We start from the raw sequence: 17,472 nt of genomic DNA, 5'->3' as shown, positions 1-17,472 counted from the left end.
TTGTCCATTTATCTTTCATTAACTTGCCTTGTTAAAAATGCCCTTTCGTACGTAGAGCATGCTCTTGTATGTCGAATCAACTGAGATAAACCCTACATGCAGGTGATATATGTAAATAATGGAAATTGAAAAACAGAAAAGTTAATTTGTACGTTTTTAATCTAAATTAAGAACACTGAATCTAAAACAATCGAAGCATAAAAAATTGCTTTTTACAGGATAAACAAACTTTGATAAATGACCAAACTTATTCCACATAGATTCATTATTTAGCACAATATTTTAGAAATATTTAAGATAATAAAGAAGGAAAAGCATAGCTATTAGTCTTTTTAAGGATGGATTCTTGTCAGCATTTTACATCGTCAATGGGTCTCCATAGATTTTGGAAGTCGTAAAATGCAAATTACATATTTAATCAATCTGAATAAATAATTATTGTTTTATTTATTAGCTTATGTATTGTTGAGTCTATTTCTATTAAAGACATTAAGTTGTTCGTGATTTTTTCTTTGATTTGCGACAATTGCCATAAAATGCACAGTTCCGTAGCGAATGTCAACATGTCCAGGTCGTTTCCCGTAGATAACCCCGAGAGGATTGTTTTGTAAAATATACAAGCCGTAAACATTATTGAAGCATTGCAGAAGCCCAGGTATGATTAAAACAATTTTAAGTCACCCATTTCTTTATGCCGGGACACCCGATCAACCAAAGGAAACTTGAACTGTCGAAGGTCACAAACATGCGAGATTGCAGACCCACGTTGCCTCGATCGCCTGATGTCATGTCGGGTCACTGTGCAGTGAGATTGTACATGTAAGTTAGTTATGTATGTCTGACAATTTAATTTATAATTTTGAAATTGAATTACGTGGTTTTTACTGATAAATGGGAATTCGCAAGGATATTATAGATTGATGTACTTCGTATGCTTGTTTCCGCGACTGTTCAACATTTGAGGATTAAAATTTATCATTTCCATGTGTTCGTCAGTTTTATGACTAATAATTATTCACAAAAATAGCATTTTTTGTATATAATTACAACAAGTTACATTACTAACTAGCCTTATTTGTGAAAGACACAGCAATCATCAAGTTGTTAGAAAAGTAAGGTGTTCCGTTGGGGTACAAATCAAAGTGAAAAATGAGTATATATTGTGTGGAAAAATCAATAACATTGAGACAAACAGTTGTCTAATTTATGGAGCAAAATGAAACACAATGGTCCAGAAATTATTTATATTATTGTATTTTTTCTGTGTTTTTAGGTTTAAAATGTTTTTTTTTATAGTACAAATTTAAATAAGACATTATACACTGTTATACAACGTGGTGTATAGAATAAAATATATTTATTAAAAAACTTCATTCATTTTTTTTTTATAAATCAATAAATGAAATACAGATAAGATTGAATGTTTAATCTTATAACCAGTTTTTGTTAATTTAAAAACAATTGTCTAAGAACTGTTCATGTTTAATTCTTAGGAGCAAACAGCCCTACAGTACTTAATTTACCCAGGAGTAGACTACTTGTAGTTGAAGGTAGACTGAAGGCCAGACTTAGGCAGGATGATTGAACAAAATCTGCTTGCAGATGGACTACTGAGGTACATAATTATAAGAAATATGAACACAACTGTATCTAACTATTATATAAATAGTGCATGTTTTTGAGGGCTTCAATCCAAATTGACACCCCGAGGAAAACCATTGTCAACTGATACAAGGGATGTCAATTTTAAATATTACTGACTGAGTTCAAGGGCAACTTGCGTTTTATCAGACCCAAGATCCAAAGTGTCTGCCTGAGACAGATAGGCCAAAGGCAGACAATTTGGTTTGAGGATCGACAAAATTTATTTGCTTGAGAACACAGTCAGTAAATGTTTTGTGATACCTTTCATTTTAATATTTATTTAGATGTATATGTATCTTGTACTGTCTTAACTTCACGTCCGTCACTGCTAAACATCAACAAATGCAAATTAGATTAAGCTCCACCAATTGTGTGATGTGCATGTAAGTTGTCCAACATTTCATCGACCGGTCCAACATCTCACTCAGTGGTTTAATTAATATCAATTGTTTTATGCCCGCTCAGCAAAACATTAGAAATGTATAGATTTGTATAGGAACAAATTTTTAAAAGTATAACAATAAGGATTGTTAGATGCATCTAAACTAATCAGATTTTAGTATTTAAATTGAAAGTATAATACACTGTAACATGTAATGCAGCATTTTTACTGCTATGCATATATTTAATCCTTTTTTTATAATCGTAGGCAAAAAAATTGGACTCTCAGGAGGTGAACAGATGTTCAGCAAGAAATTCGCACATCAAGTGAGTGGTGAACTAAAAAGATTTTCTCATTTTTCAGCAAGTTAAGATTTTTCCTCAAATTCATTAAAAATCATATCTGAGAAGCATTTAAACAAACAATATCAGATCAATATTCAAAAGAGAAAATTAAGGTTCATAATTCACCAAACTAAAATGTTATCAAGATATTGTTGTTTTTGATGATTTCAGATGCTGTGAATTACACTGATATCCCCCCCCCCCAAAAAAAAAAGAACAGAGAGACCAATCATTAACAGCTTGAGACTTGGTGCACATAACCTTGCCACAGAAAAAGGGGATTTACCTATAAACACTCCCTAATGAAAGATTTTGTAAATTATTTGTTACACAGGAGAGATTTAAGATGTATTTCGTTTTTATTTAGCTACCAAAAATACAATAATTATAAGTTAACTTTTGAAAGGAAGTTCATGTATTTTTTTCTTGAAAGGAAAAGTATCAAATTTGTCTCATATACCTTTGATAGTCAATGTACAGAAATACTGAAAATAACACTTATTTATTAAGAAATACCATATATTTAAAGAAATCATTGTAATACATATTTATTGTGTATTATTGTGTAAATTATATTATTGTGTGATTTATGTACATTGTATAGCCTCAAAATCTAGATGCAGTGTATTGTATAAAATTGTATGAACAATTGGTGATTCTTATACTAGTATGTTGCACCCTTGACAATTATTGTAATTGTGTTGGCACTGATAAATATTTATATACATGTCATATAGTTCATGTACAAAACATATAAAGATTCTATAATATAACATAAAGTTTTGGCCTTTAACTCAGCAAAAATATACATGTATTTCGTTCGCGAACCTTTACTTTTTTTGTAAATAATGAAACCAGTATATTTTATAACAGAGGAAATTCGGATTGAATTTTTAAAAGTTTTTTGGAAACATGGCAATAATTTCAGCAATTATTTCCAAAATAATACATCATATCACATTTTAGAGAAAATGTATTTATCTAAACGCCTGTCCTGTCTCTTAAATTATTAACCTATATGATATATTGAAAGCATTTTCTTTTTTCAATGATAATTTTTAAAATGAGGAAATTCGAGCTAACCTGGCAATTTAATAAATATGAATACTCCTTTATTTTTTTGTTGTAAATGATTCATTCAACATCTATCTTTCCTATGGTTGTAAAAATATTTTTTTCTGAATATATGATTTAAGTAAAAAAAATTGAAAAAGAATGATGTCAAAGACTAAAATATCACTTTATAAAGAGTACAGAGGAAATTCGGAATAAATATTTTGTGTCATTTGTGATCAAAAGTTTGTTATTTTTTTTACTTTAGTACATTGCTTTAACATAAAACTTAAGACTTAAATTGTTTTTTTCATATCTAAACATCTCCATTTTTCCAAAACATAATTTTAAAATACCACATTGGATTTTCTCAATTCCACAGGAGGAAAAAAATCTATTTTTAGCATCAACTTTTCAAATGACCTTCAAGCAAAATCAAGGATGATGACCCCACATCTTTTTCTTGTCATTTAATTGTGCATATCTTGAAATGTTTCCATGCATAATTGCATTATTTTCTGAATATATAAAATAGGAAAAGAATCCAGAATGTATTTTATAAAATTGTCAAACCTAACTTATTCCTAGGAATAAAATGACAGAGGAAATTCGAAATAAATATTTTAAATATTATCTGTACAAACTATCATAAAATGAAATGTATAAATGGAAGAATTGAATGTATATATGTGTCACAATTACACCAAATTGCCTGTTTTGGGGGGTGAAGAATCTTTCTTAAGATTTGAACACCACTCTGTAAAATGGAAGATTTCAGAAACTGTTGAGTAAATTCGGGCTAAATTTGTTCTATAATTAGCATGAATACCATATCTTTTCTACCTTGTAAATTAATCTTCAACATTTGAATACTCATCTGACAAAAATCTAACTATTTGACATTATATGATCAATTGTAAAAATTGAGATGAAATTTCATATAAATTTATGAAAACTGAGAAATTTGAAAGAAATTATCGAGGAAATTCGGATTAAATGTTTTTATTGAATATTGAGGATCTCATGTTTTTTCCCACCATCTCAATTCATGTTAGTTAGTGATCAAAAATAAGTTACAACTTTAATTTTATTGAGCAAGATATTTTTTTCTGTCAGCAAAATTTATCCCTATGCGTAAATTTCAAAATTTTTCTGTGTAAAAGTACTATTTTTAGGACTGACTTTCAAACGACCTTGACCGAAAATCAAGGCTGATTACACCGGTTCGTTTGGATGTTTAATAAGTGTACACAGTCTGAATATTGAGTATTCAGAAAATCAAGATTCTGTGATTATAAGAAATATGAGAAGAATCCATCCTTAACTCTGTCATTTTCAAGGAGTTAAATTAAAAGAAAATAAGATGTTAAGTTTCACAGCTGCTTGTCTACCATGTGAGGCTTTTAATGACCAGGATCTTGAAATCTTAATAAAAGTATATTAGATCCAAGTAGCTGTATTTTACGACAGAAAGTGTTCGGTCACATTTCATATGATATTTTCCACAGTTCCTGAAACTCAATCAAGAATAAAATAGAAACATGATACGGGCACGGGGATGTCCTTTTATCATAAGCGTATATTAAAATCTCTGCAGTAAATCGAATGCCCAAAAGGAGTTTTTGATATTCCATAACCAATATGTTTAATGATTATCAGTATTAAGTTTCCTTTTGCGCGTCCTGGTCAATAACGTATAGAGATACATTCTCTTTTAACTTCATGAATTGCTTTTTCTTACGACTAGTCTTCCGTGAATGAGGTTGGTTCTGCTATCTCTACTGCCTTCTTTTATTATACAGTCTAACTAAGTATTTCATGGTGTACTTTATACCTTTGTACTTTTAAATCTTTTTCATGTTTTTATACATGTATCAGCTCTTTTCTTTTATTTTATAAAAACCTTAATGAAAAAAAACAAAAACAAAAGCAAGTGGCTTTACATTTCTTAGTTGAAAATCAGCACGTTTGTTGGGTATTGGTATATATCAAATGCTTTGTAATATAGATTCAGTTTGCAGTTATATATCATTACAATTTATTAGGTTGATGATGACGTGATATATGCTGATAAAACAAAAGATCTCATTGAGGAATCATTTTAGTTCGTGGAGAATTCAATGTATGTGGGTAATCACAATTTTGGTAGTTCGTGAGGAGATGATATCGTAGGTAGCTTGAATAGGTATATTTGATAAAAATTTCAGTGAATAAATGACAAAGTAATTGTTCATGGAAGTGTACAAATGATGATTCGATTATGAAACATAAGGAGATAGCGTACAGTCTCAATCAAAAGTCCATCAAACAATGCCAAATAGGAGCTTAGTAAAAACGGTCCTCCAAAACATTGGAGGTTGGATCTGAAGCTATGGAGGAGTAGGCATCCCCTGCCGACCGGTCACAACCGCCCTGTGCTTTTGTCATGAACGGGAAATAACAGAAAAAGCCGCCACAACCCCAGTGTACAAATAAACAGTTAATTTTGACAGTCTGCATTTTAAACCATGTCCTATGAAAATTGTGTTTCCAAACCTTTCTGAAAGAAAGAAAAAAGATTTTTATGGGAGTTGGACGGTAAAAATCACAATCCATTTAATAATTTACGGCAAGAATTGCAGCTCAGACCATCATTATTTTTTTTTAACCCGACACTAAATTCTTAAGTTGGGAAGTTATACGTAGGTAAAAAAAATTGTGACAGCAGCTTTGACAAGCTGATTCAGAGAATTTGTGATCCCTGCTTCGGGAAAAAGAAGACCATGCGCAGTTCAGGCGCAGGAGGGGGGTTGGCTAAATTTTAAAATTATTAAATGTATATACATGTATACTAAAGCAAATAAAAATAGCCAATATGGATATAAAGATTTGATTGTTTATTCTGTATTATGTACACATAATTAAACGATTCTCTTTAATAAATAAAATATTAATCACATTGTAATGATGATTTTATGAGTTTGTACAAGCCAGACGTTATAATTTTTTCACTTCACATGCTGAATACTATCATTTAGTAATAAGAGTACTTTTTTTTAAAGGAAAAGGATCGTTCTGGATTCGAGCCCGGGGCCTCTCTCTTGTAAAGCGAGAGACATACCCCTACACCACGGAGCCGCTTTCTTCTTTTCTAAAATTGTATGCAAACATTAGGTCACATACATGAATATATTCATGTTCAATATTGTCAATTTGTATAAAAGGTATAAATTAATGACCTTGAACTTTGACACTTTGATCTCAAAATAAATGGGCGTCAACATTAGGCCTTAGGGATTTGTTGTGTAAAATTTCTTTGTAAAAGCTTAAAGAATTCTCAAGATATCATGAGGAACCGAAAGTGTTAAAAAACCCAGAATTTATGACATTTTGACTTAAATATCAATAGGGTTTTTCCTTATGTAACAGGGAGTTGCTATGCAAAATTTTATTGCAAAAGCTCAACGGGTTGTCGAGATATCATGCAGGAACGAAAGCGTTACAGACAGAGAGATAGACGAACAGCTAGACAGACGGACGGACGGACCCAAACTAATATCACCCAATTTCAGTGACGGGGGACAATAATTGACCAACAATCAGTATGAGAAACATCAGTCAGCATTTGACATGAAAAATTTTATTTGCTAACATGGTCATTGTATCGACCATAAAACTTACGAAATGATCACTTGAAACAAGACTGCTGATATTCTTCTTTAGTAAACTTGTTTGTCAATAAGTTACCATTATAATTTATATATCATAGAAATGTATGAAGTAATTTAGGCAAATTGAATTTTTCATATTAAAAAAAAAATTTCTTAAAATTGCCCAGTTTCAACATGTAGCCTAAGAAAGACCTATACATTCTTTTAAATATGCATTTAAAAATTTGTATATGTACATGCATACATGTACATGTACAACCAATAATTTGAATACAATGGACAAAGACAAACTATGGCATTTCTAAACTAGCAAAAAATATACTCTGAGTTTAAAGCTTAACGTGAAAGTTCCAAAGCTTTAAATCAAGAATTTTAAATAATTCAGCAATAAATAGTAAGAGGACAAAATATTTTAAAAATCATATTACTTGTACACTTTGTTTAATTTGAAACACAATTCTACTTTGTGTTCTCATATCCAGAATTTTGTTCTGTAGTCAAAAATTTCTAAAGAAGAATTGAGACAATGTACTTTTTTTTCTAGTTATCAATATTGACCATCAAAGACTAACCTAAGAAGCAAGAGAAATATTGAATACAGGGATATATGTTAATCTGATAAAGGCAAATGTATTAAGACAGAACCCATTTACATGTAGTGGCATTAATATACATGTTTATAGAACCTTGCACTGAAAAAAGATTTAATAAGATTTAATTATGAAGTACATCTCCTGAAATAAAAGAAAATGAAATAAGAGTAGGGTTAACATTTACCGATAGTATTAATTCATTTCAAAGAATTCATATGTTGGGCTTAAGAAACAACCATTTTAACAATGATTAAAAACTTCTGTCAAATAAGATATCAAGCAAAATATTATAATTATAAAGCACTTCTTATTGATTGATTTAACAGCTAGCTGGATAACCCTTTTACAAAATAAGTGTGGATACATATTCAGCTTCACACTATTGTTATTCAGTGATATTCATTTCCATCACTTTGGAGCTGCTGACAAACCTATGGAAATTACCATTACTTCGCAATGTATCTGATTTTACTTAGCACCTTGATTGTATTCTCTATGGCACATGATAAACAAGAAAGAGATACAGTACTTTTTGGTGAGTAATTTTTCTAATGATAATTTTTTGTCGTTGTCATTGATTGTATTTAAGATAAGACATAAAAAATGTCAAATATTTTTTAAAAATCATATACATTCATGCCAAGTTTTAAAAAAAGAAGGTACGTGAAGATGGGCTGAATATTTTGATTAAAGAAAATCACTCATTTAACATCTTTCAAATTACAAATTTTTTAAAAGTTTATTTGTACTCTCACACAAAGAACACAAATACAAACGGACGTATATGTAATTAAATGTATAAGACAAGAAAAACAACAAAAAATAAGAGATATTAACATAACTAGTGCGAATGTCTATGAAGAGAGAGAGAGAGAGAGAGAGAGAGAGAGAGAGAGAGAGAGAGAGAGAGAGAGAGAGAGAGAGAGAGAGAGAGAGAGAGAGAGAGAGAGAGAGAGAGAGAGAGAGAGAGATGAGGGGCACAAACTATATAGAATAATTGCAAAAATACAAACTAAATCATTCAAATTATTATTAATCTACCTGTGTCTTGATCAATATTAAAAAATCTAATTAAGGCGATAGTTCGTCTTACTTTCAAATAATAACATTGCTTCGAAATTTTTATTTAAAGATATGTTTAATTTACTTCACGAAAGAAAAAAAAATCTTCTCCGTTGCATACATGTCCATTCTTTCACTAAAATTAAATTCAAAGTTATCTGCAAAAGTTTATAATTTATGTATATTTTATGTAAATGATCATTTTAACCACAATTTTTATCTTCTCTGCTTTCTTCAAATTTTATGCGAAATAAACGTTTACTTATCAGTGACTACCCCTTTACTATTACCTGTTATCATGTGTTTGGTTTATGTTAAGTAGTAGATTGTTCATAACAGTTATAACATTTTCTTTCTTTCTTTTTTTTTTTGATACTGACCTCAAATTTAGAAGAAACAAAAATCGTGAAATATATATATATATATATATATATATATATATATATATATATATATATATATATATATATATATATATATATATATATATATATATTCAAAAAATTATTTTTCCTTGGTATAGGGATAAAATAAAATCCAAATTCAAATGATAAACTCAAACTTTTATCTAAAGCGCTTTCGCCCCATGCGGGCTCATCAGTAGATTTGAAATTGTAAACAAGTTACATTATGACGTCATTCTCGTGACGTTATGTAGGCAACGTTAAACATAATGACTGTGACGTAATAGTAATCACAGTTAAATGAGGCGCACAGATAAAGTTTTACAATTCATCTGATCAAAGTTAAGCGCCTATTATAAATGTACAATAATGGAGACATTTTATATAAAATGTACATAATAAAATAATTTGATATAAATTCCTTTTAACAGTTCAATTTTGGTTTAAACAGATTTATAAAATATTGTTCTTTGGCTTTCCGTAATTGTTCATTTTCCTCTTTTATTTTGTAAAAAAGGAAATATATAAAAATGTCCTTTGCCACAAGAATCAAAGTGTTCACTACATGGCGTGTTTCGTATGGTCGGATCCTTAATCTGTTGTTTGTGCACGCGAACACGGTCGGCTAATTTGGTTCCGGTTTGTCCTATATAATTTTCCTCACATGTAGGACACGTCATACAGTATATAAGGTTTTTAGATTTACACGTCATAGAAGATTTAACGTCAAACTTCATTCCGTTTTTAAAAATAATGGTTTGTCCGGTTTTTAAAACTTGACAGGTTCCGCATCGTGGATCCTCGCACTTAGAAACCATCGGTTTCTCGGGGTTCGATGTAAATTTGGCAGTGGTAAGAATCTTTTTCAAATTGGGAGGTTGACGCCTGCTGTTTAGTATATCCTTTGGTTTAATAAGGTCCCTTAATGTTTCTGATTGTTGAATAATAGGGAAAAATTGTTTGGCAGTTTTAAAGATGTTGTGATTTCTTGGGTTGTGGGTTAGAACAAAAGGGATCTTTTCGTTGTTCTCCTCTTCGTGATGTCTAATAGTACGTCATTCGTTAATGGGTATTTCCTTTGCCTTTTGTATAGCAGCCTCAATTAATTTTGATGGATATTTTTGTCTAGAAAGAAAAATTCTTAGTTCGCACAGTTAGTTCTGCATACAACAATCACAGCGATATCCGTGTGCGAGATAACATCTCAAAAATTGAGAGAACAGCACTGAAAAATATTACTGGTGACGATACTATTATCATAAAAGAATCTGACAAAGGAGGAACTATTGTTATTATGGACAAAGAACACTACAAAGATATGGTCCTAGAACAACTAGATGATATAAACTTTTACAAGGAACTACCTTCGAATGAAGACAAGAAGACGATGTCTACAATGAAAAAATATACTTCAAAATTTTCCGATAATTTAACCAAAAAGGAGATAGATTTTCTTCTCAATTTTGAAGTAAAAACTAGTAACTTTTACGGATTACCGAAAATTCATAAATCTAAACAAATTCAAAACGGAATACAGGAAATGAGTGAACCTTATATTAAATTGCCACGTCCAACAGACTTAAAACTACGCCCTATTGTAGCTGGTCCTTCTTGTCCAACACAGAGACTTAGCAATTTGCTAGATATTATACTAAAACCTTTCTGCAAATTAGTACCCAGTTTTATTCGGGACGACATGGATTTTCTCAACCATATTCCAGAAAGTGTTGAAGAAAATACGAAATTAGTGAGTTTTGATGTTACTAGTTTATATACAAATATTCCCCACAATTTAGGACTAGAAGCCATCTCCTTTTGGATTGACAAGCACCCAGATGTAATCCAGCCGAGATTTTCAAAAGAATTTATCCTCGAAGGACTTAAAATAGTTTTGCAAAATAATCATTTCTTTTTTGATGACAAGTACTATCTACAAACAAAAGGGACAGCAATGGGGACAAAAGTCGCCCCTACCTACGCAACTCTCGTTCTAGGTTTTCTGGAGGAAAAACTTTTTTCAGAATGCAAAACATTTTTTGGAGAGGATTTTGGTACATACATTGAAAGAAACTGGAAACGTTATTTAGATGACTGTTTTATTTTTTGGACAAAATCTCTACAAGATCTACAACAGTTTAACAGCATTCTAAATCGGCTCCATGAAAGTATGCATTTTACAATGGAAATCAGTGAAAACAAATTGCCATTTTTAGACATTCTTATTATAAAAGAGGGAAGAAAAATCATAACGGATCTCTATTACAAGAGCACAGACTCCCATCAATATTTGATTTTCAACTCATGCCATCCCTCCCATACTAAACGAAACATCCCATTCAATATGGCCAGGCGAATTTGTACTATTGTTATTGATGAGGATCGCAGAAATACAAGACTGTGTGAACTAAGAATTTTTCTTTCTAGACAAAAATATCCATCAAAATTAATTGAGGCTGCTATACAAAAGGCAAAGGAAATACCCATTAACGAATGACGTACTATTAGACATCACGAAGAGGAGAACAACGAAAAGATCCCTTTTGTTCTAACCCACAACCCAAGAAATCACAACATCTTTAAAACTGCCAAACAATTTTTCCCTATTATTCAACAATCAGAAACATTAAGGGACCTTATTAAACCAAAGGATATACTACACAGCAGGCGTCAACCTCCCAATTTGAAAAAGATTCTTACCACTGCCAAATTTACATCGAACCCCGAGAAACCTATGGTTTCTAAATGCGAGGATCCACGATGCGGAACCTGTCAAGTTTTAAAAACCGGACAAACCATTATTTTTAAAAACGGAATGAAGTTTGACGTTAAATCTTCTATGACGTGTAAATCTAAAAACCTTATATACTGTATGACGTGTCCTACATGTGAGGAAAATTATATAGGACAAACCGGAACCAAATTAGCCGACCGTGTTCGCGTGCACAAACAACAGATTAAGGATCCGACCATACGAAACACGCCATGTAGTGAACACTTTGATTCTTGTGGCAAAGGACATTTTTATATATTTCCTTTTTACAAAATAAAAGAGGAAAATGAACAATTACGGAAAGCCAAAGAACAATATTTTATAAATCTGTTTAAACCAAAATTGAACTGTTAAAAGGAATTTATATCAAATTATTTTATTATGTACATTTTATATAAAATGTCTCCATTATTGAACATTTATAATAGGCGCTTAACTTTGATCAAATGAACTGTAAAACTTTATCTGTGCGCCTCATTTAACTGTGATTACTATTACGTCACAGTCATTATGTTTAACGTTGCCTACATAACGTCACGAGAATGACGTCATAATGTAACTATGTTTACAATTTCAAATCTACTGATGAGCCCGCATGGGGCGAAAGCGCTTTAGATAAAAGTTTGAGTTTATCATTTGAATTTGGATTTTATAATATATATATATATATATATATATATATATATATATATATATATATATATATATATATATATATATATATATATATATAAAAATAATCCAGAGTTTGGAAAAGATGATCACATTTTATTCCAAAGCGCTTTCGCCATTCGGCTCTTCAGTGAATTTTGAATAACAATAGCAACATGACATGATAACGTCGTTATTATGACGTCATAATTAAAGGACAACGTTAAAATTTGGCGCAAAAAATGTCCGTAGAAAGCGCCAAATTAAATAGACTTGACACTGTAAATGATACATATTTACACAGTAATAATCAATAATTAATAAATTTTAAAAACAATATTCACAGTCATTGATTAAATCAGAACATTTATCTGTTTAGTTTAGGCTTAAATTTATCAATGAAATATTGTTCTTTGGCCCGCCGTAACTGTTCATTTTATATGAAGTCACCCGAGTATACCCGATAGACCGGACGCATTTCATAGCGGTCCGGATTCTTTCTTTAATAGTGTTCTTAAAAATTTCCAAATCAACATGTAACTAAGTATGTAAATATATAGTGTTTAGTAGTTTAGTAGTAGTGCTAGTTGTTTTTTGTTTCGCTTTTTCCTTTGTTCTTATGACTTTTTAACTCTTTTCTTTGTCCTGAGGAAGGGACAGGGCGTCCCGAAAATTTGACAATTTTTATTGTTCGTGTCGTTGGTCATTTTTAGTGCTTTTTATATATATATATATATATATATATATATATATATATATATATATATATATATATATATATATATATATATATATATATATATATATATATATATATATATATATATTGGTACAGTAAAAAATACTTAAATAAATAAAAACAGAATGCTGCAGACCAAATTAAATAAAATCTTTACTGTTAGCGCTTTCAGCCATGTTGGCTCTTCAGAAAGTTACAAAAAATTCAAAACGTTGTCAATAACGTTGCTAATGACGTCGTGATAACTTTAGGCATTATGACGTCACAATGTAGTTAGTGGTAGCGGCTGCATGAACTTTTTCAACGCAGTCAAAGAATGTATAATTAAAGCATAGAAATAAAATAAGTTTTGTGAATTATACATATTAATCTCATTTGCAATTCAGTTTTGGTTTAAAAAGTCTTATAAAGTAGTCCTCTTTGGTAGCACTGGCGATTTCATCCGATGTCCACATTTTATAGAACGGGAAAATCTTAAATTTTCCTTTACCTCACTCGGCGAAATGTTCTGAACAAGGGGTGTTGCTAAAACGCGGAACGGAAAACGGAACGGAAAGCGGAACGGAACGGAAAACGGAAAAGGAATGTCAAGACATAAAAAGCAATATTCCTGATATATTAAAGTCATATTTAATGAAAAATTAAAGTAAAATATGATATATTCATTAATCATGCACCCCTCATAACATGTACAGGCGATTGTCAATGAAATAATCCTGTGTTATATATGTACTAATTACATGTAGTATCAATCCGCCAAACGTTTCGTTCAAATCATTTTTTAAGAATGTCTATTTATAAACAAAAAAATCTTAATTAGATTGAAATAGGCGGAAGGAAAAAAAAACTACTAGTATGTAAACATACGTGTATCGGTATAGACAAAAACTTAAAGAACTGGTTTTGACATACATGTATATGCATTATGAATGCATTTGCGAATCCAGGAATCTTGAAAAGGGAGGGGGCAGTCTGGGGTCAGAGTAGGTGCCCTCAGTCACACAAATATATTGGTCACAAAAAGGACGGGGTGGTCCTGCTCTCCTCTAAATCCCTGAGTGGCATATGATATGCATATTGAGAAATTCAAATATGAATACCTGCACCATAAGAAAACATCTGTTGCAAAGGAATTTAATAGCATGTTTAATTTTTTTTTCTTAAATTGATTAAATTCATTCAACGTAAGGACGAAATATCAGTTTAAAAATACTTTAGATTTACAACTCCATCTATCCAGGATTTAATTGATAGGAAGCGACTCTATTTTGTATAAAAATTTAACTACCAGTTTTACAATCGAAGTGTTTATCCGAGGTGTTCTAATAGTAATCTCATTATAGAAGATTTTTTTCTTACATTTTAATTTTCTTACCAGTTACCATGATTCATTAAGATAACAACTATTGCCCCACCCCCCATTTTTTTCAGACATAATTTCAACACTTTTCGTCTGTTAACAAACTTAAAATGATTAAATAAACTTGTATTCATTAAGGAGGGATTAAATATGTATAAAATATATCGTTTCTGAGAAATTTATATATTTTAAATGATTTAATCTAAAATAATATTTTCCGTTTTCCGTTCCGTTCCGCGTTTTAGCAACACCCCTGAACAAGGGGTGCATCTGACAATTTCATCCCGTATATGTTGCTTGTGTACCCTCACTCGTGCGTTAAGTTGATTTTTCTGCCCTATATAATATTCGCCACAGGTTGGGCATGTTGCACAGTAAATCAAATTTGAAGATTTACAATTCATACTGGTATTAGGTTTTAAAACTTTTCCGTTTTTAAGTGTAATTTGTTCGCCCTCCTGAATGAAATCACACGTTCCACATCGGGGGTCACTACACTTTTTGACGACACTCTGGTTGCTAGAGGAAAATTTTGCTTTGGTTAATATCCTCTTCAGGTTTGGTGCTTGTCTTCAGCTGTTAATAATTGACGATTTATCCAGAAGATTTTTCATGTTTTCAGATTGTTCTAATATTGGATAAAATCCAATATATATATATATATATATATATATATATATATATATATATATATATATATATATATATATATATATATATATATATATATATATATATATATATATATATATATATATTTAAAAAAATTGTAGTACATTTCTGCAGTTTTTTTGGGGATATAACAGCGTATTAACTTTAACAACCTTTTCGACCTATTCATGCATAAAATACAGAAGTAGAAGAACTAATTAATTTTGATAAAGCTTTAATGATTAAGCTTTGTGTAAAGAAGAAGATATGGTTTTAGCTTTATTGCGCCCTAAAAATGAAATGACATCTAAAAGTTTTGAAACTGGCTTAAATATTAGTTAAATAAATGACACTGATAAATCAGGGAAGAATATGGCATGAAGATTTACCAATCTGCAAATATGACGGCATTAATGTGAAGAATTTCTCTATTTTCAAGAGAAAAAGCCTCAAAATGGCACATTTCAAGGGTGATTTTCCTTTAGAAAACAGTGTCCGCAGCCGTCGCCCAGTTTAACTTTTTGATATTTTGTGCAAAATTCAATAACAAATCACATATATAAAGATCTTTGTGGGCGATGCCTGTGGACAATGTTATCTGAAAGAAAATTCCATTGAAAATTGGTGTCTTTTGCAACTTTTTAAGAAAATACGGGAAAATACACATGTTTATGACGTCATAATTAGCATTTAAAAATACGTGTGAGAAAAATGACTTGCATGATTTTTCTGCATTGAATTTCAATTATTTAATAAGCATGAGTTTTCAACTTTAACACCAGTTTCATTTTTTAGAAAATCACAGGGCAAAATTTGTATGGAAACCATACCTTCTTCTTTGTATAACTAGATGTTTCCGTTGAAATTTTGATAACGTTAAATGAAATGCCAAATATTTTTTGTATGTAAAATGAAACATTGAAGGAGGAAAAGTATTTTCTGTTTCTTAAACATAAAGAGAGAGAGAGAGAGAGAGAGAGAGAGAGAGAGAGAAGAGTTTTTATAAATTCTGTAAATTATCTAAATATATTGCAAACGCTCCTGTGGAGAAAAAAAATTGATTCAAAGCAAATCTAGAAATGTATTTACAAATTTTGAATTGATTTCTATGTACAATTACTGGACAAGCAAAACGTGTCATTTATTTATATGTTATACAAACAACCTTTTTTAATCAACAATATTTTATACAGATTAATATTTAAAAAAAAACATTTATTAAACAAAGTCACATGTTTAAGCACAACTTAAGCCTATTTATTTTTTTAGTCATTTTTATTCGAAATATATTTCAATCTTATAATTAAATAGAATAAATTCAAGCATTTGTTACATGTACATAAGACAAAAGTAAATTAATCACATGAACCCCGTTTTTTTGCAATGTTAACGATATTGCTGAATTTTTACATCATGCATATTGTCATTGAATTAAACTATATAAAATCACATACATTTTAGCTTAATTTCTCTAAATAAATCAATCGATTGATAAAAAATATGTAAATTATATTTTTTTATTTAAGAGACTTGTAATTTTCACAACAACACCTGTGGATGGACAACTCCGGGTCGGAATGTTAATTCTAAGATCCTCTATGTCTGTGGATATTTAGGGCGTTTTGACGCCTGTGCCATACGTTATCGTTTTCAAGATGGCGATATTTGGACTGCAAGGCAAATTAGTTCGATTAACCAGACAGGTTTGTACCATTAAATTAACAATTACAAGTTCATGTATATGCTTTAAACAACCGGATATTTTTAGAATATTTTTTTTTTAATTTTTAGTAGTTTTTTTTTTATTCTACTTTTTCAAATGCATTTATAAAACTTTTCTAAATTCATGATTTGCAATGCACGTTAAATGCAAAAAGGACGTATAAAACATAAATGTTTAAATGTAGAAAAAGTGATGCTGTCTTCTTTCAATGCTTTGTATACAATATTGTTTTCATAATTAAACATATTTTAAAATCAATTAAACATAAATATTATAAATTTAAAAGACAGCAATGTATTCAATATTGTTTCGATCTTCGACCTTCGCTTAGCCACTATCAATTTATTACATGCACTCAAAATGACGGTTGTAAAAAAATGATTTATGTTCAAAGCGATACCCTGGTTAATCTACAGATCTGAGTGTATTTGTGTCAATTTCGGTGC

At 30.3% G+C, this 17,472-nt stretch overlaps 1 protein-coding gene and 1 long non-coding RNA gene across 2 annotated transcripts; both read left to right on the top strand.

Annotated features, from left to right (window-relative positions):
* The first annotated feature begins 673 nt into the window (after positions 1-673).
* LOC134230796 (uncharacterized) lies at positions 674-2,600 on the top strand. Its single transcript, XR_009984422.1, has 4 exons — positions 674-819; positions 1,494-1,615; positions 2,294-2,352; positions 2,542-2,600. It is a non-coding gene; the product is annotated as an uncharacterized LOC134230796 (long non-coding RNA).
* Positions 2,601-8,168: 5,568 nt separating this feature from the next.
* On the top strand, positions 8,169-11,626 carry LOC134230801 (uncharacterized). The gene is made up of 3 exons (XM_062712651.1): positions 8,169-8,201; positions 9,916-9,984; positions 10,262-11,626. The coding sequence occupies exons 1-3, from the start codon at positions 8,169-8,171 to the stop codon at positions 11,624-11,626; spliced, it is 1,467 nt and encodes a 488-aa protein (XP_062568635.1).
* Positions 11,627-17,472: the final 5,846 nt, after the last annotated feature.

Source organism: Saccostrea cucullata, unplaced genomic scaffold (genome assembly GCF_032062105.1).
Source record: "Saccostrea cucullata isolate Sc308-1 unplaced genomic scaffold, CSIRO_AGI_Scuc_v1 ctg4419, whole genome shotgun sequence".
Lineage (NCBI taxonomy): Eukaryota > Metazoa > Mollusca > Bivalvia > Ostreida > Ostreidae > Saccostrea > Saccostrea cuccullata.
Note: the sequence above shows the minus strand (reverse complement) of the source record. Positions and strands in the feature narration are given on the sequence as shown.

Coding starts and splice junctions, on each gene's coding strand:
- LOC134230801 (XM_062712651.1), top strand. CDS start 8,169: ATGATAAACAAGAAAGAGATACAGTACTTTTTG. Junction 8,202..9,915: donor AAGAGATACAGTACTTTTTG/GTGAGTAATTTT, acceptor AAAACTTGACAG/GTTCCGCATCGTGGATCCTC. Junction 9,985..10,261: donor TCGATGTAAATTTGGCAGTG/GTAAGAATCTTT, acceptor ATTTTTGTCTAG/AAAGAAAAATTCTTAGTTCG.